This window comes from Mytilus trossulus, chromosome 3, assembly GCF_036588685.1.
Source record: "Mytilus trossulus isolate FHL-02 chromosome 3, PNRI_Mtr1.1.1.hap1, whole genome shotgun sequence".
Taxonomy (NCBI): domain Eukaryota; kingdom Metazoa; phylum Mollusca; class Bivalvia; order Mytilida; family Mytilidae; genus Mytilus; species Mytilus trossulus.
This window is the reverse complement of record NC_086375.1, coordinates 21,186,653-21,206,650: the sequence shown is the minus strand read 5'-3', so window position 1 is coordinate 21,206,650 and position 19,998 is coordinate 21,186,653. Positions and strand designations below refer to the sequence as shown.

The following is a 19,998-nucleotide window of genomic DNA, read 5'->3' as shown; positions in this document are numbered from 1 at the left end:
GAGTCGTAAATGAAAAAAAATATGAGGGAATATTTATTTTATGCCTAAAGTTAACGTACAGTAAAATATATATTAATACTCAACCCTAGCATACTTGTTGGCTTAATGCGAGTTGATAAGTGTTCACTGTTGCTCCCATATGATTAGCGTTTGGAATACATCAGAACTGTGGATGTTTAATTAATTCTCTAGCTTAATTTCTGCACACCATTATCAGAGTAACAAATAATACTTTTGGTAAAAAATCATACTAATGGCATCTGAGATTATTACTTTTACCTTTAAAATAAATTAATAAAAGTTTGTCTGAATACTCTAGTTACGGTCATCTTTAAAAGTTACGACCATCATCCAAAATACTATAGTTGAATTTACGACCATCACATATTTAAAGTTACGACCATCATGCTCGAATTTTTGAATGACTATTTTTCTAAAATTGGAATGATTTTGTCTATTACATTAAGTTTCAATATCAACGCACTCACGATAAGTGTGTATGAGACAAGCGGTTTGGCTCAAATGAACCTTTTACTGCAAGAAAATCGGAAAAGAAAAAAATATCCCTAGAGTTGTTTCCCATCTCAGGATGGTCGTAACTTTTAGTTACGACCATCCGCTTACCACCAGTGCATATGCAGATGAAATTGGTATTTTGCTACCAAGTTGTTGGAATTTTTTCTGTATCTTTATAAAATGTTTTGCTTTTTCGTAATCTCTGCAAAACTTTCAAAACAATCCTAAAAATAAGTATAATAATGTTGATTGTGGTCTTTCAAAATTCTGGATATAATATGAAGCATGTATCTGTTTAAGGCGGCACAATACAAAGATTGTTTTCTAGCCCATTCATCAACTTTAAAACTCACAAATGAGGAAACAATGAAGGAAAAAGATGTCCCCCCCCCCCATATGGTTATGACTTATAGTTTCATTAATTAAGGAATGACTGTAATATGTTTTCTGTCTATGAGGAAATAACATAAAAAAAAATGGCGCGGGTTATTTAACAGTGTGCACATCATTTTTTATGTTATTTCGAATAGACAGAAAAAAATATTACAGTCATTTCTTATAATTTAATTCTAAATTCCATTTTAAACCGTAGAAAACCATGAAAAAACGTTGATGACTCACGGTCACATGACTTAATTATGTCTATGGGCTCATAACAAAATAACTTCAGCCAATCAGAAGACGCGTTACATCCAAAATTGAATTATTGAAAAATAATTACATCATCAATCATTATGTTATGTGATGTACACATGTGAATGAAATTAACCGCTGTGATATTCATAGCATCCATATGTATTAAAAATGATGTAATGTAACACCGTTTGACCTCCAAAGAGTGTCTCAGGTGTTTACCGTTGTATATGATTGTCTCAAACCTTCAATTGGGTATGAAAGCTTATTTCTAAAGATTTCTCCAGATTTAATTTGGTATAAAACTTGCTCTATTGATTTGATTTCATTGGAAATCTTAGTATTCGAAGAACAACACATACCTACCGAAATCAGACATATTGCGGCATCCATCTAGTAGCTTATTTCATTTAAAACTACGTGGGTCACAATTGAATAAATCAGGACTTTACTACTTTAACCTCACTTACTTCAATCTTGTTCACACATGTACAATGGGGATACTTCAGAATTTACTCATTAATCAATTTGGTTTTGACCACTAAAAAACATTTCAGCAATTCTAAAAATATAATGAAAATGCACATGATGTACATCAAAATTCAGATCAAGCAAATGAAGTTATATCGCATTTAACCTTGCTCAAGATCAGTTGCTTAATAAGTGGTCAAAACTCCGTCCATCTGAATAAACATTCACTGTGAATGATCTGAGACATTAAATTCCACATTGCATTTTATTTCTTTATTTGGTTAATATTCCTTTAGTACATACACCATATTGTTTTGTTTTTAACATTACAAAGGAAAGTTTTGATTGCGTACATAAAGTTATTAGGTGATGCGTCAGGAGGATTCATATTACACATTGTATTTAATTGTAATTGCATACAAAGAAAACTTGTGTTTTATATAAACTAAAAATATGATAATTTAGTATTTTGAAGTATGTTTAATTGTGTTTTGTATTAAAAAAACAAATAAACTTCAAACATTTATAAAATTTACTAAATAAAATGATATTAGAATCATCATGAAAACATCAGCAAAATTAACTGTTGACCAATTTTATCTGTTTAAATCTTGTACATTTATATTTTGATTTCCCATATAACAGTTTGTTTCTTGTTTTTTTTCTCTTCGCATGTTTTTTTCATCAGTCTATTAACTTTTTTTTCTATTACCCCCTAATCCGCCTCTTTTTCAATAACGGCTATTTTGATAACTGGTCGGTGGTCACAAAGCTATTAAATGATCATGTTGATAAACTTCAAATCATTGTTCTGTTCACACGTACGTTCTTACATGTTTCTGATATCACTCAAACACGTGCATAAGTTTACAAAATGAATTATTATTAAAACCCACAGTGTAAAAAATAAAATCCAAGTTTTCGTCTTCTATTGTAAGTAAAAGATTTCAAAAACAACTGAAAATGAAATTTTGATAAAATAGTGTATTGTGCTATACTTATTATAATCAATAAATCACGGGGAAATAGAATAGTGTATACTGGGGATATCGTAAAACCTGGTGACAAACGGAAAACTCATTTAAAATATTACCCCAAAAATCTAAAAATAAGTAATATATTTTTGAATACAGTTATTACAAAATTCTAAATCTATTAAAGTGACACATTCCCCATTTCCAATATATATTTATTACACAGTGGAATATAAATTGTAATTCCGTGGATATACTCAATAAATCTAATTATATAATGGAATATATAAATAAAATATTTCAAGTAATTCATAATTATTATTTTGATATTTCACAACAATAAATCCCTCTGGACAATGCTCATACCAATATGTAATGAGCAACTTTTATTGAGGTAATGTATACGTGTTATGTTAAACATTTATTTGTCCTGGAAATTTACGAGTTTGTCAACATTCCCAAATGATATCAAATATTGAGATTTGAGTTATCTTGTATTAAAAGAAGTCAACGAGGTTTTTTCAACTATTTTAAAGAAACTCAGTTGGATATAAAGAGCAATAAAGAAACAAAACAAACCGAAAAGAAATACCATAAAGTTTGAAGTATTAAATACCAAGAAGAAAAAACCTTTATAAAAATAAATTCTGAATTGCTCATTCCTTAAAATATGAAACTGGAGTAATATCAACATTTAAGTGTAAATATAGTACTTATTTGGCCACTTGCTTCGAGAAACATTTATATTTTATAAATTTTATTTATTATTCTTAAATGAAACACATAGGAAAATCTACCTTCCAGTTGTCTTAACAAAATTACCCGAATTAGACCTGATTTGTACTAATTTTAGCAAAACGACGGGTGTCGCATGTGAAGCAGGATTACTACCAGGTGTTGGTGACGTACGTGTTGCCCAGTATTTATTTTTCTATGTTATGTTTATTGATCTGTTGCTTTTCTGATTTATTTTTTTTGGTATTTTTTACCCGTGACATTGTCAGTTTATTTTCGACTTTTAATGTCCCTTTTGTATACTTCGTCTCTCATTTACAATTGATATTAATTAACCCAGATACAACTGTATAAGTCACACTAAAGCAGTGGCATTTGAACAGATTATGTAATTGGACAACAGCAAGGTAGAAATACTAATTCGAATAAGAAGATGTGATATGATTGCCAATAAAACAACTCCATTCAGATGCCAAATGACGTAGAATATAAATGCATGGGTGATTAGCAATTCAAAAATTCTAACATTACTTACTGATCAATTTAAATTTACCAATGGTAATATCAATTTTACAATCTTTGTTGAGTAATAGGTATATGTTAAGTACAACATTTACAGTACAATATCATCAGTATGTCGTGGGTTCTACTGCAGCTACCAGAATGTGACATTGGTCAGACGATTCGTTAAGGTCTTAGCTCGGTAGAGGTTTGAATTAAGTTGTCCGATATTTCTCTTCAGTTATCTCTCCTGGGATTTTATTGCTTTTAGAAAGCTTGTTGTCCAACCAATCGCCCATCTGTTCAACACTCTGTATATTCAATTTTACTTGGTTTAACCGAATTTTCATCCAATACTTTATAAAAGTTCTGTTATCTAAATTAATAAATCATGTAAATAAACTCATCATAGATACCAGGACTAAATTTAGTATATACGCCAGACGCGCGTTTCGTCTACAAAAGACTCATCAGTGACGCTCGATTCCAAAAAAGTTAAAATGCTAAATAAAGTACGAACTTGAAGAGCATTGCGAACCAAAAGTCCGAAAAGTTTTGCCAAATACAGCTAAGGTAATGTTTGCCAGAGGTAGAAAAGCCTTAGTATTTCAAAACATTCCAAAATTTTGTAAACAGTAAATTTATAAATATAACCATATCAATGACAATTCATGTCAGCACAAAAAAGTGCTGACTACTGGGCTTGTGATACTAGTTATCAAAAGTACCAGGATTATAATTTTATACGCCAGACGCGCGTTTCGTCTACATAAGACTCATCAGTGACGCTCAGATCAAAATAGTTAAAAAGCCTAACCCTCGGGGAAATAAATCTCCGCCAGCAGTGGCATCGACCCAGTGGTTGTAAATAAGCTCATCATAGATACCAGGCCTAAATTTTGTATATACGCCAGACGCGTTTTTCGTCTACAAAAGACTCATCAGTGACGCTCGAATACAAAAAAGTTAAAATGCCAAATAAAGTACGAACTTGAAGATCATTAAGTAAGAGCAACTCTAAGTTATTTAGAAAGATTTTTGCTGAATGATCAACAGCAATTATTTCACACAACTGTATCGCTGCACTACAAGACATTCAAGAGTCCAGCATTTATAAAATTCTAGAACCAAAAGGCAAACAAAAACAACATTTATTTACTCTTCATCGAATATTTGATATGTCATTCTTTATTCTCTTTAAATATTCTTCATAAGTAATGCAACAATAAAAAAAAAAAACATTTTTCAATAAATACACAATTCTGACTTAATTAAAGTTAACGGACTTTGAGTCACTTTGTTTTCGGTATTCAATTGACCGTGGATGAAACAACTATCAAAACCTAAAACCACTTAAAAGAACATGAATACTTTTTTAAAGCACACTGTATTTATATATAAAGTTTGATCCGTTTCAATTTATGTTTACGTCTCTAAAAGATTAAAATTATTTTATCCCTATGAAACAAAGGGTGGACATCTCACTTTGTTTGATGATATGATTTATAAAGTGCTGTTTAAAAGTCATTTAATAAATTCCTTTGGATATTCCACCAGATGGGTAGTAGGAACCACTTGCTTGACCGTACGATCCACCCAATCCACCATAAGATCCACTCATACCACCATAAGATCCACTCATACCACCATAAGATCCACCTACTCCACCATAAGATCCACTCATACCACCATAGGATCCACCTAATCCACCATAAGATCCACCTAATCCACCATAAGATCCACCATAGGATCCACCTAAACCTCCATAAGATCCACTCATTCCACCGTAAGATCCACCTAATCCACCATAAGATCCACCTAATCCACCATGATAACCTCCAATGCTTCCTCCATATCCACCAGAATATCCTCCGATACTTCCACCATGTCCTCCAATACTTCCACCGTATCCACCACCATAACCTACAGAGTGTCCTCCGTATCCACCACCATATCCTCCGTATCCACCACCATGTCCACCATATCCTTTTCCGCCAAATCCGTGGTATCCTAAATAGATAAATAATGTTGTTTTTCAAAACTAACTGAAATTCACTTTATTCTAACTAGATAATGAAACATAATTAGAATGCAAACCCTGTCGTGGTTTTTATGCTATTAAGTGACGTTCAACAAGGTTGTTCAATGAAAGCTCCGTTTTATAAATAAAGATTTACATAATATAAAAAAAGCTAAAACAACGACCTTATGCATGTACAAAAATGTTTTCAGTAGTGAAAAGCTTTGAAAGATAAAACTAAGATAACATTGCAGTATAAAGTAACTGTCATATCAACAATAATCATGCAATAAGTGAACCGATACCAGTTGACGGAAATTTTAAAAAAAATATACAAATTAAACTTTTAACGAAATTATTAGAGTGTGGCGCGTTTCCAACTATCATTAACATGTACATTCATCTTAATTATATATAGAACGATTATGTAATATGATACAAAAAAATCAAAGCAATCAAATAGAAAGTATAAGAAGCGTATCAATTAGATGTTTTGTAGAAATGTTTACTATGAAAACGTTACCTCCATGTCCTTTACCATATCCTCCTGCTGATACAACAGCGGCTAGGACAACAGTAGCGACGACAGCAAGGATGAATCTCATTTTCTAAACAAAATAATAGCATATTTTATTCACTTGATGCAATTTTCTAAATATTTTGCCTAATTTTTACTTCTCTTAGTTCTTGAACAAAATCAACAAATAAGAAATAATTAAAACTCAATAAAAAAATTAACTAGAAATGATTTTAAAGAACGTACTATTATAGCTCGTATTTATAACAGGTTATTAACATTGAACTTGGAATACTCATATTTTTTTGTACTTACTTTGTGGTTAGTTTTTTCTTATTGGTGAAGATAATGTGAAAGGTGTTTTATATAGGTGGTTTATTATGTCATCCTATCAGGTATATATCAGACCCAAATAATATTATAACACGTTATTATGCAGATTATTTCATTAAGGACGACTTCTGGTCAGTCGTCACTGTGTCATTTTATGTAATAATGAAATATCATAAGAAAAGACATAATTACAAAATATAGCATATATTTTACATCTATCATTATTTGATTGAAATAAAACATCAATTTATGGTAAGAGTATTGAAATAAAACATCAATTTACGGTAAAAGTATTGAAATACAAAAAATGATACTAAATAAACATGAATGAGAGACCAATATACCATTGATTTTTTTCAGAACAATTAGCATAGTCCTCCGATTTCTCAAAAGATTTAAATTCACTGTACATTGTAGTTCAAAACTTATTTATTCAGTTTCAATAAAAAAAAAAAAGAGAGAGAAATAAATTACTAAAAATATTAAATTATAAATACGAGATCCAAGATATAATTATTTTTGATTTGTTTTAGAGCAGAAACTTATATATTTAGGTGTCAAAATTCAAGATAGAGAGTAGTGAATACTTTACATATTGAAATACGAAATAACAACAGTTGAATTGCTCAACATGTATGGCACGCCGTTTTTATATTTATTCAAATTTGAAGATATCTTATTTATTTAACAAGATATCTTATTAAGTATTAAGATATCTTTAATTTTTATAAGATATCTTATTTAATTTGAAAGTAAATAAGATATCTCTATTAGTTTATAAGATATCTCTATAAGTTAATAAGATATCTCTATTAATTAATAAGATATCTTATAAAGTATATAAGATACCTTACTTCTTCATAAAGATATCTATTAAATACAAACTTTATAAGATATCTTATTAATTAATAGAGATATCTTATAAACTAATTAAACATTCCCCATTTCCATTCTCAATTTTACTCTATAAGTTAATAAGATATCTCTATTAATTAATAAGATATCTTATAAAGTATATAAGATATCTTACTTCTTTATGAAGATATCTTTTAAATACATACTTTATAAGATATCTACGGAAGCCTGGAGCTGCCTTGTGTCATTGTTTATAACTAAACCATATTTGATAATCATTGCGATAATGTTTTGTATATTGCAAAATGACGCCTTATTTATCGCGATAAATCGCTGTATCTAACACCAAGGCACTTTATTTAGCGCAATGATATGTTAAATTTAACACTAAGAAGACTTAATTATCGCAATATTTGCTATATATATACCACAAGTCGCCTTATTTATGGCAATATTTCGTTATATCTAACAACAAGACGTCTTTGTTATTGCGATGATTTTATTGTGTAAAAACAGTACCACTTAATTAACGCGATTTATGATTTTTTTTCGCTTTAAATTTCGGAAGTTAAAGCTAAGTCATCATAATTATGGCGATAGCACATTTCAATTTACATATGTAGCGTGAGCAGCCATTCAACGGCCATTTTCGATATGATCAACACCCGATCAACCAGACCATTTTCTCTCGTATGAATCATTGTTTAATAATTTCTTCATTTGACTAGAGAAGACTAAGTGGACCTACATACAAAGGAAGCTAACCCTCATTCTGAACAATGTTTTTGGTAAGTAAATATTTCATGGTATCAACATAATAGCTACTGTTTGTTCTTTTTATACCATCCACTTGAAACATGGGGGTATATAGAAATTGTTGCCCCCGCCTATCTTTCCGTCCGTTATGGTAGCCATGCAGGAGGTGCCAATCTTTTATGTGCGAGACTCATCCTTGTCCATTGAACAAAACTTAATAAAACTTTCACAAATTCTTTATAATATAATGCCTCTTTGCACCTTTTATTTCATATATTAATTGAAATTTATATTTTTGGGGTTTGCCATAGCAAAACATGGACTTTGCCTTCCCTTATGCCCGCGTCACACTGTCCCGATTTTTACGCCGATGACAACACGATTATGGAAATTTTCAAAATCGGGACTGATCGTATCCATATCGGGCTATTCTTAGTGCCATCTTTAACCATCGTAGAACCATCGGCCACTTTTTCTAGCCTTCGGGGACAACTTCGGGAAGGGTTCTAAATTTTTAACATGTTAAAAAAATCCCCGAAGGTGCGTCCGATGTTGAGGGTTCGTATTGAGTTCGTATCACCATCCTCACCATCGTAATATCACCGGGAATGTATCTTTGAACATCGTATTGCATTCGTGTTTCCATCGTTTCCATCGGGAAGTATTGACATTACGAAGTCTACACGAATGAATCACAAAGCTACCCGAAGGTCGTATGATGGCAATACGACTACGTGAATACCTCGTAATCCCGTCGTGTTGCCATCGAATAAAAGTACGAAGGCGGCAAGATTGAACTACGAAGGCAATAAATCCAGCTATATTTAAGTTAATTTTCGCGCTAATACATTTAAAGTGCCATGCGCGATATGCACTAGTCAGTCTAATACGACAGGTAAGAAAGACGTTCACCAAACATGGAGCTCTTATCATATGATTCTATGAGATCAAGAAAGATGACAGCGTTGTTTCTATTAATTCAAAAGGAACAGGAAGAGCAGCTATTACAGGCTCAGAATTTACCTTTACAAGTCAAATATTATTTTTTGTCAATTTTTCATATCAAGTAACATAATGAAAATCATAAAGGCGCTTCGTACACCAACACTGTAGGTACACGTATATAGGGAAACCAACTTTTTTTCATTATTCTGATTTTTATATGTATCGTCTGAGTTGTTGTCACACGAATGTTTACTCCATAACCATTTTATTTTCTTTATATCATATTTTGCCGCATTTGTTGCGTTCTCCACATCCTTCCTTTTGTCTATATTATTATGATATTCTCCTGGAAAGAGCTCTTTTTGAATTAAAGGGATCATTGAACCCATTACCTTACCTTTAAGATAGATCAGTAAATATGGGCATAAAAGGATTTAAAATCTACAATTTTAAAGCCCGTTATCCATTGGGTACAAACTCTAATATTTTAATTTGGGTAGGTGGTGGTTCACTGTTGGGTATTTAACATTTGTGTTGATTAGTTTGATCGCAACCTCGCTTTGGTCTTTTCGAAATACGACGGCAAGGTTTCAGAAGACGAAAATTGGACGAGAAAATAATCTTCTTAAAAAAAGTTGAAATAACACCTGAAATAGGTTTGATAAAGGGTTATAAGTGTATATTGATATACAATAAAGACGGATTGATATCGATTTAATCACGATGTCTTGAAATTTTAGTTAAAAGCGACATTTTAAAACATACAAAAATTTAATGTGCAAATGAATTACGAATTTAAGTAAACGGTCACAGCCAAAATAAATCAAAACCAAGATTTTGTTTAGACATTAAATTTTTATGCAATTTGAAAGTGTGAAGGAATATATGATATGTTATTGCCGTACTTTAGGGATATGAAGGGTTTCCAAATCAACCAAATGTTTTCACGAGGAATTATGAAACAGCTTATTGTCAGCATATAAGTTGATGCAGTAGATAACTTAGTTCATCTAAATACAGGACAAAAATGAGCAAAAAGTTGAGTGTTTTGACTATTTATTGACAAACTTGTAATGAAAAAATTTCCGGTTAACGGTGGGCAAGAACCGGATTTGATAAACTCGTATGTTCCGGATTCGCATATTCACTTTTAATATTTTATATAGATAAGGTAAAGTACATGTATTTATTTGAATGGAGATAACACATACACTTTAAGTTTCAGATCATGTATAGGAGGTCCGGCAGAAAAAGGGTGCCGACAAGCAGGGCAAATAATGGAGGCGCAGCGGCAGCTGCAAAGAAGTCGAAACAGCAACAGGAAGAGGCGACTGCTAATATTGCAGATAGATTAGCCAGGAATTTACCTAGTTCAAGTGGAACACCACCTGTACAGCTCGGCTCAAACACTGTGACAACTAATGTACTACCACAGAGCCCAATAATGATCCCAGCAACACTGCCAGCAGAAACAATTTACCCTGCTCCAGGTAATACATTACACCAACCCCTAATTAACACAGGTTATGCCTTACCCATTGAAACGGTTAAGGCGTCAGATGACATAGCGCGAAACGTTTCGCAAAATGTCAAACAAAAAGTAATAAATGGGGAATATGTAGATATGGGCAGTTTGTTAAATAATTCACAAAACATAACAGGAGTGAATCAAACACTTACATTTAATCAGGGACAGATTATATTACAACCTAGGCAACAGGACACAAGAATTACCACAATAGGTATATGGACGGATGCCTTTTTAATATATATCAGTATTTATTGTTCTATACATACATCTCAGTTCCAAGAACTGTTGAAGTATATGCAAACTGTCAGGTTAGGGGCTAAACGCTATGCAGGTTTAGGATGGAAATTGTATGATGAACAGTTTAGACTACGTAGATCACAGGATCCTGCTGGATCCTGGTCTGTCATAGACACTGAGCTATGGTTATTGTATATGCAACCAGCAGGTCCTATTAATGGGCCAGAGTTCAATATTGCACAAAAACCAACAAACAATTTTCTTAAATGTTATGCATATAATTATAATGGGACGTGCACCCAACAATATTGCACATACAAACATGCTTGTTTAAAATGCAGTGGGGTACATCCGGTTATACATTGCACTAATAGCAAAGTGACTAACTCTAATAATCCTCAGTCACCTGGGATTGTTCAGAGATTCAGATCAGCCCGGCCTCAAGCACCACAGAAAACAGCTTCTAATTTTCAACCCTTTGCACCTAGGCAAATGCAAAATAACACAAGATTCCGTTCTCCTGGAGCATTTATGGGACAAAGGCAAAACCCCAGTCAAAATTGAATCATTAAGAGAATTACTGTCAAATTATGAAAACAAAACAGATGCAGCAATGTTATTATTGGGATTTATAGAGGGGTTTAGATTAAACTATACTGGTCCAAGGATCTCGAGTTTTGCAAGCAATCTCATTTCGGCAGAAGTTCACAAAACCGAAACGAATTTAAAATTACAAAAAGAAGTGCATCTTGGTAGAATGTTGGGCCCCTTTTCAAAAATACCAATTTCAACTTTAAGAATATCTCCTATTGGGGTAGTTGCAAAAAATGACGGAGGATGGCGTCTTATAACTCACTTGTCATATCCTACAAACTGGAGTGTGAATGATTTCATTGATCCAGAAATTTGTAAAGTAAAGTATTCTTCTTTTGATAAAGTAGTTGGGATGATCTCTGAATTAGGAAATAACGTGCTTTGCGCAAAAATGGACATTAGTCAGGCCTTTAGAATTTTATTGGTTCACCCAGCTGATTTTGACCTTCTGGGAATTTTCTTTGATGGGAAATATTATATTAATAAATGTCTGCCTGAAGGCTGCTCTATATCATGTGCCCTCTTTGAAAAATTTGCCACCTTTTTGCATAAAACAGTTGCATTGAAAGCTGGCATTGAGACTTTAGACCACTATTTGGATGACTTTTTCTTTGCTGGTGAAAGTTCAACGGATAATTGTACCATTTTGATGGACACTTTTAATGAAGTATGTAGGCAGTTAGGTGTTCCACTAGCAGAGAATAAAACAGTAGGTCCTACTACATGTATCACATTTCTAGGCCTTGAAATTGACACAGTACTTATGTTGGTTAGAATCCCCCCTGAAAAACTGGATAAACTTAAATTTATGCTTGATCAGGTCTTGTCAAAAAAGAAAATGGCACTGAAGGAACTTGAATCAATTACTGGTTTAATGGCATTTTGTTCAAGGGCTATTATATCAGCCCGTGCATTCATTCGTCGTTTTTACGATTTGATAGCTTCAGTTAAGAATGGAAAGCCTTATTATACTGTCAGATTGAATTCAGAGGTCAAAGCAGATGCTAGAGTTTGGTTAAATTTTCTAGATCAATTCAATGGTCAGTGTTATTTTCCTGATAGATGTTGGTCGACTAATGAAAGTCTGGAATTATTCACTGATAGTGCAGGTAATGTTTTATTAGGTTGTGGAGCTTATTTTCAAGGTCACTGGGTACAATACCAGTGGCCCCGTAGTTGGGCTGATACTAGCATTCTATTGGATATAACATGTTTGGAGCTTATTCCCATCGTGCTGTCTTTCATGATATGGGGTCCTTCATTTAGAAATAAAAAGATTTTGTTGAGAATAGATAATCAGGCATTAGTAAGCATTGTGAACAAAAGAACATCAAAATCAAAGAGAGTTATGATATGGATAAGACAACTAGTTTTTCTCACTATGAACAATAACATACAATTTAGGGCACAACATATTGAGGGTGAGCATAATGCAATCGCAGATGCTCTTTCTCGATTTCAGGAACAACGTTTTATGGACTTGGTCCCGAATGCAGACAGTTCTCCAGCAGCAATCCCACAAGAATTCCTGTCGATGATTTCAGAACTGAAATGAATCACTTACTTATAAATTCATTAGCACCCAGTACACAGAGAGCATATTTGCATAGCATGGACATATTTGTTAAATTCAGAGAAAATCATGGTTTTTCTGATGTCTGGCCTATTCCGCTTGATGACTTGACATCATTCATTGTTTATATGTTTAGAAAGAAATTGTCCCACTCAACAGTATCTGGCTATATATCAGGCTTAAGTTACTTTAATAAAATCAACAATTTAGAAGACAATACACAGAAATTTGTGGTCAGAAAATTGATTGAAGGAATAAAAAGGTTGGGGGGCCCAAATCAAAAGGACACTAGATTACCTATAACAAGAGATATATTGGAAAAATTATTGAGGTCACTGGCGGTGATTTGCAAAAACGGGTATGAGACAAAACTGTTTATGACTTCATTTTCGCTAGCCTTTCATGGTTTTATGAGAGTAGGTGAAATAACAGTTGATTGCAAAAATAAGCAGATGCATACTGTAAAATTTGAAAATATAAAGCTTTGTGATACAAGATTAGAGGTGTTATTGACGTCATCTAAAACTGATCAGTTTGGTTCTGGAACAACAATCGTTATTTCTAAGCAGAAAAACAAGAATATATGTCCAGTACAAATAATGGCTAATTTTATTAAAGTTCGCCCACCTTATCTGGGACCTTTATTTTGTCATTTTGATGGATCCCCCCTTACAAGATACCAGTTTTCAGCATTATTAAAAAGGTCTCTGTCAGTAATTGGTATAGAAAACAATGGATTTAAGTCCCATTCCTTTAGAATTGGAATGGCAACTACATGCGCATTAGAGGGTATTTCTGATGAACAAATTAAAGAAATGGGACGTTGGAAGTCGCAGGCCTTTTTGCGATACATTAGGATTTAAATGTGCCTGAACATTATATATGTACATTTATGTGTGTAAATATGTTTCAATTTGCTTATTTCATAATGCAGTCTTGAGCTGGCATTTAAAATAGTATATTATGTAAATAAATGGTATGTCCTGCATCAATATAAGCAAGTAATAATTGCTTTCTAAGAATTGCAGGACATGCTACAGTTTGGATCGTTGGATCCTCGATTATTAAACATGCCTTTGGGGAAGCCAGAGGACGACCGGGAGGGGTAAACTTGGGGCTGCAGAGGATGGGAGTAAATATTTGGTGGCAAGGAAAATGTGGAGGTAAAGTGCTGGACATGAAAAAACAAATAAGAACCATGTTAAAATATGAAGATCCGCCAACTATATTAGTTTTACATATTGGAGGAAATGATATAGGGAAAGAAAGTACAAAAACTATTTGTGAACTAATAAGGAAACAGTTCAGTTGGATGCGTCAACTGATGTTGGACACAGTTTTTGTCTGGTCTCAAATTATTCCCAGATCAAGTTGGCGTTACTCCGACAATATTAATGCCATGGAAAAATGTAGATTGAGGGTTAATACCTCTATAGCATCATTTTTAACCAAATCAGATGGTTGTTACATCCGTTACCCTGAGATAAAGGCTAATGAATTATTCTTAATGAAAGATGGAGTGCATTTGACGTCTTTGGGAAATAACATTTTCTTGAATACCCTCCAGGGAGGATTAGAAATGATCCTCAGGAATCTTGGCATTAATTTAACCTTCCCCGACTGTAATTAGATACAACTGTTATGTTAACATTTTATATCTGACGTTTCAAGTAAGTTACTAGGAAGTAACTTGAAAGTTATATATATTAAATTGTATTTGGCACAGCTTCGCGCAGCTTCACCCCCTCTTTTCAGTGGCGGTTGTCCAATCAGATCAAGTTGTTACTCTGATCTTATCGGACAATTTGGCACATTTCGCTGCGCTGGATTTAACATTCATATATTCAGTGAACAGTAATGATAGCCTCTGATTACCAGGGCTCATCAGTCAACTTCTCGTACCAGACATATTACTTAAATATATTTATATTAGTGGTCTGCCATAATTTGCGGTAGCCACATTATAATTTACATATATATTAAATACAGACATTGATAAATATATTTCAGAGCAAGATTGCCAATTTAAATACATATTATATATCATATATGTTATATTTTATTCAAGATAAAGCTGTGGCCAAATACTGCCAAAACCTTATTATCTATTTGTTGTGTTTTGGGCCTCGAGGATAAAAGGATTTAAAATCTACAATTTTAAAGCCCGTTATCCATTGGGTACAAACTCTAATATTTTAATTTGGGTAGGTGGTGGTTCACTGTTGGGTATTTAACATTTGTGTTGATTAGTTTGATCGCAACCTCGCTTTGGTCTTTTCGAAATACGACGGCAAGGTTTCAGAAGACGAAAATTGGACGAGAAAATAATCTTCTTAAAAAACCCACCACCCTCCCAATGTAAATTAATTTTGTGTTACATGTGTATTTGTTCTGAATGGAAGTAAGAAACCAGATACTGCTTTTAAGTTTATATTTCAGCTTATTTCTGCTAATGGTACTGAGATGGGAGAGTAGGAGACAACTAGTGAACATAAAGTAGATGTAAAAGTTGGACATTGGCAGAGCACATTTCGCTGCGCTGGATTTAACATTCATATATTCAGTGAACAGTAATGATAGCCTCTGATTACCAGGGCTCATCAGTCAACTTCTCGTACCAGACATATTACTTAAATATATTTATATTAGTGGTCTGCCATAATTTGCGGTAGCCACATTATAATTTACATATATATTAAATACAGACATTGATAAATATATTTCAGAGCAAGATTGCCAATTTAAATACATATTATATATCATATATGTTATATTTTAGATCAGTAAATATGGGCATAATTATGGGTGATTATTCAGACTAGTCTACACATTTTACAGTTAAAACAAGGCAATGCCGAGCGTGGCATCCCCTCGTATGTAACATATTGGGGACAAATATGAAACCTAAATATAACGGAATTTGATGAGACTGTCATCAAAGTGAGAGGTTTAGCGCTATAGAACCAGGTTTATTCCACCATTTTCTACATTTGGAAATGCCTGTACCAAGTCAGGAATATGACAGTTCTTGTCCATTCGTTTTTTCTGCGTTTTGTTATTTGATTTTGCCATGTGATTATGGATTTTCCGAATTGATTTTCATCTAAATTCAGTATTTTTGTGATTTTACTTTTTTGTATATGACACATGCAGAAAATGGTAAATTGAATATGCATATTTGATACATAAACTATTTTTATAGAAATCAACCAAAACATTCAGTAACTGAGAAAAAACAAGTCCATCTGCATGACCTTGACCTTTGGCCTTGAACGTAAAAATGTCAGATCATTTAATACAAGGAGGAACAATATACCAAATGTGGTTAAAATCTTTTGAAGCATACTTGTTTTAGAGTGTCCACAAGGGTGATATTGCCTTGTATTACAACTGCCACTGTTACATTGACCTTTGAACTTTAAAGTCAATAGCGCTTATTTAAAGATAATTATTCTTAACGAGTAACACCATACCAAGTTTTGAGCATTTTGGTTCTAGAGTGTCCATAACAATTTTATCTACACGCAACTTACATGTAGTAGGCGAGGGGATGATAAAAGTTTTATAAGAATTAGACAAAAAGAGCGATTTCCCGCCATGCATGGCAGACTTGTACAGAAACGATATGTTGTCGAAATTCTGTTCGTATCATAAAAAAGTTCAAAACAGGTAGAACGCATTTTAGACATCGTATGGCCAGCGCGCTATCATCGTAATCCATCGCGTAGCCTACGTAATTCGTCGTGTAGCCTTCGGTTGAGATATGAAGCTTAAATACCCGTCTTCGGTTAACCTTCGTATGTCCATCTTTTGCTATCGTATATAATTTCGGCACCATCGTATAGACTTCGTTATTCATCGTACTTGCTTCGGTCACTTTTTAGTATTTTAACGAGATCGGGACCACCTTCGTACGAACTTACAATTTTCGCATTCGGTGTCCATCGTATATAAAAATCGGGACAGTGTGACGCGGGCATTACCAAAGGGTATTCATTTCTTATTCGCAACTGCAAGATCAACCTAAACCGATGAACAAAACTGACGGACATACGACAATTATATACCATAATAGATCCGTCAAAATTTTGACAGGCGTATAAAAACAGTTCAACTACTTTTACAAGGCGAAAAGGAAAATAGAATCGTGAAGTCAGTAAACAATACTTATTTTAATCTGAACATGCAAATTGAATAGTATGTTATGTATTTTACATTAGACATATTCACAGAACAACACCATCTATTATGAGAGTCCCAGAAACTATAATAGTTGACAGTTTTCCTACTAATTCCACGTGTTTCCGAGTCATAGTAAACTCGAAATAGCCTACAATGCATTGTAGTTCATTGAGTCGATTGGTCAGTATTTTTGGAAGTGCATGACTAAATTTTTACTACTTTAGTATGCAAAATATTCTCACGTCAGAAAATATAGAGTTCCCGACCTGTTTATAACAGGCATACATGGTTAACCATATCAAATCATATACAATTTTACTTGTGTCATAACAAAATTATTTTGAGTAGTGCATGCTTTCTGATCCCAAGGGAAAAATATTAAATAAATTGTTTGGTTCCGATTCAGCCTGAAAAGAAGAAAGGAAAATAATCAACTTTAGTTTTTACACCTTGCATGCATATCAAAATGAGCAAAAATACAGTTTCTTTACATTTGAACTGCTAAGAGCATGAATTATTTGAAATAGATTTGTATTGATCATGATTTTCCGTGGTTTTATTCAAAAATGTTTTTAATTATTACTTTTATGTCAAAAAAATACCACAGAGGAAGTTAGAAATAAGCAAAAATAAAAAGGAGCGGATGTTAGTCTGGTCAACAAGTAACTGTGATTTAGAAACGGTTGAAATTACAATCCAAATTTTCCACACAAACCTTTCTTTAATCAACATTAACATCGTGATAGAATTTCAATATGATCTATTTGGTAGAACAAAATTAACCTTAAGTCATTTGCATATATTTCAACATCCATTACTCAACATTAACCTCAAAATAAGACCTATAACATTGGCATTGAGGAAACAGTTTTTAGAAAGCTCGTACGAGTTCGCTAGCAACCCTTTGCAGGTTTTTAATTTGATAGGTGAATTTTTGTTAAATATTTCTTTGTTTTGAGATTGTGACACAAGTATGACTGATATACCCATACTGTGGCCATTTGACCTATTATGTCTGTTTTGTTCATACATGTACATCGTTTTATATATAATGGAATTTGATACGACTGTCATACAAGTGAGAGGTTTGGCGCTATAAAACCAGATTCAATCCTACATTTTCTTCATTTGAAAATGCCTGTACAAAGTCAGGAATATGACAGTCGTTGTCCATCCGTTTGATGTGTTTTGCCATTTGATAAGGGACTTTCCGTCTTGAACTTTCATCGGAGTTCAGTATTTTAGTTCCATTTGATAGGATAACGTCATTAATTTGCATGGCATCAATTGACAATTGATGTTATGATAATGTACACACAAGCGCAAACGATGCATGGCAGATTTAAAATTTATGATTTGAGTTTTCTCTCAGTTTCATAAGAATGAAGATAACAATATTTAGTTTAAGCTCCACGGCATCAATTGGTGATTTGAAGATCGCAAATACCCATTTACTGGCTCTGCCAACGCGTTGCCAGTAAAGTTAATTTGCGACCATCCAATCACGAATTGCTACCGTCGCAGCTTAAAATATAATACAGTTATCTACTGATAAATATCTTTGCATACATTAATTTTGATCCAATCTTTAAGGCTATCTGAACATCTTCCCCAAGTTTACTATACATCGGATAAGACCATTTCAGGGGAACAAATGCAATAACATAACAGTCTAAAGTTCTAAGTTGTACACTTTTATGTTTCAGATGGTAATTGCTCTTCTCCTGTTCTGCAAGGCCAGTGCTATTCCATATCCAGACATAGATGCATCATTAGATGAACTAGTTGTATACTATACAAGTTTTTCATTTTCAACAAAAGAAGTACTCGGGTTTTACTAAACATACATCATATAATGCTGAGCGAAAGATCATTTTATAGAATTAAAAAACGTTTGGGATTGCAAAAACGAGGAGTTGAAAGTGCTATTGCTGATATTGTTACAAAAATTTTACAGTTAAGACATGCAGGATATACCAATATAGGTTATCGATCTTTATGGAATGTACTTCGCTGCCTAGGCGTAAGAGCTTCACAACACACGGTTAGGCTAGTTTTGAAAGCTATTGACGGAGACGGCGTTTTAAGGAGACAAAGACATAGGCTTACAAGAAGACGATACACTAGTAACGGACCGAGCTTTTGCATCCACGTCGATGGATATGATAAGTTAAAGCCGTTTGGAATATTTGTCCATGGTGGAATCGACGGTTTTTCAAGAAAGATACTTTGGCTGAAGGCTTCAAGTTCAAATAAAAATCCCCGTATAGTTGCAGGACATTTTCGTCAGTACTTGAAGACAAGCAAGAGGGTTCCAAGGGTAGTCCGCATGGATGCAGGAACTGAAAATGTTATAGTTGAACGTATTCAAATAGCTTTGAGATCATTTCATGCTGATAGCATGGCAGGACATAGAAGTGTTTCAATAGGAATTAGATCAACGGCCAACCAAAAGATCGAAATGCTATGGAGTTTTCTGATGCGAAATTTCACAACATTTTGGAGGAATTTGTTTAAAGATATGGTAGATGAAGGTATACTAAACAATGCCGACCCTGTGCATCTTGAATGCATACGGTTTTGTGTCCTACCACTTATTCAGAGACATTTAGACATGTTTCTACA

The 19,998-nt window shown here is 33.3% G+C and overlaps 2 protein-coding genes across 8 annotated transcripts; one reads left to right on the top strand and one right to left on the bottom strand.

The window, feature by feature from the left end:
- Positions 1-4,964: 4,964 nt before the first annotated feature.
- LOC134710364 (keratin, type I cytoskeletal 9-like) lies at positions 4,965-6,748 on the bottom strand. Of its 4 annotated transcripts, none has more exons than XM_063570717.1 (4): positions 6,683-6,748; positions 6,374-6,458; positions 5,541-5,840; positions 4,965-5,489 (listed from the first exon to the last, which is right to left on the bottom strand). In XM_063570717.1, the coding sequence occupies exons 2-4, from the start codon at positions 6,453-6,455 to the stop codon at positions 5,359-5,361; spliced, it is 513 nt and encodes a 170-aa protein (XP_063426787.1). In that variant the 5' UTR covers positions 6,456-6,458; positions 6,683-6,748; the 3' UTR covers positions 4,965-5,358. The 4 variants fall into 4 exon arrangements, with proteins under 4 accessions (XP_063426787.1, XP_063426786.1, XP_063426788.1 ...); XM_063570716.1 differs by having other exon boundaries at positions 4,965-5,552; positions 5,586-5,840; XM_063570718.1 differs by having other exon boundaries at positions 4,965-5,552; positions 5,649-5,840.
- A 2,938-nt stretch (positions 6,749-9,686) lies between these two features.
- LOC134710362 (uncharacterized) lies at positions 9,687-13,396 on the top strand. Of its 4 annotated transcripts, none has more exons than XM_063570709.1 (2): positions 9,687-9,912; positions 10,482-13,396. In XM_063570709.1, exon 2 carries the CDS (start codon positions 11,638-11,640, stop codon positions 13,171-13,173), a length of 1,536 nt encoding a protein of 511 aa, XP_063426779.1. In that variant the 5' UTR covers positions 9,687-9,912; positions 10,482-11,637; the 3' UTR covers positions 13,174-13,396. The 4 variants fall into 2 exon arrangements, with proteins under 4 accessions (XP_063426779.1, XP_063426782.1, XP_063426778.1 ...); XM_063570708.1 differs by having other exon boundaries at positions 10,476-13,396.
- Positions 13,397-19,998: the final 6,602 nt, after the last annotated feature.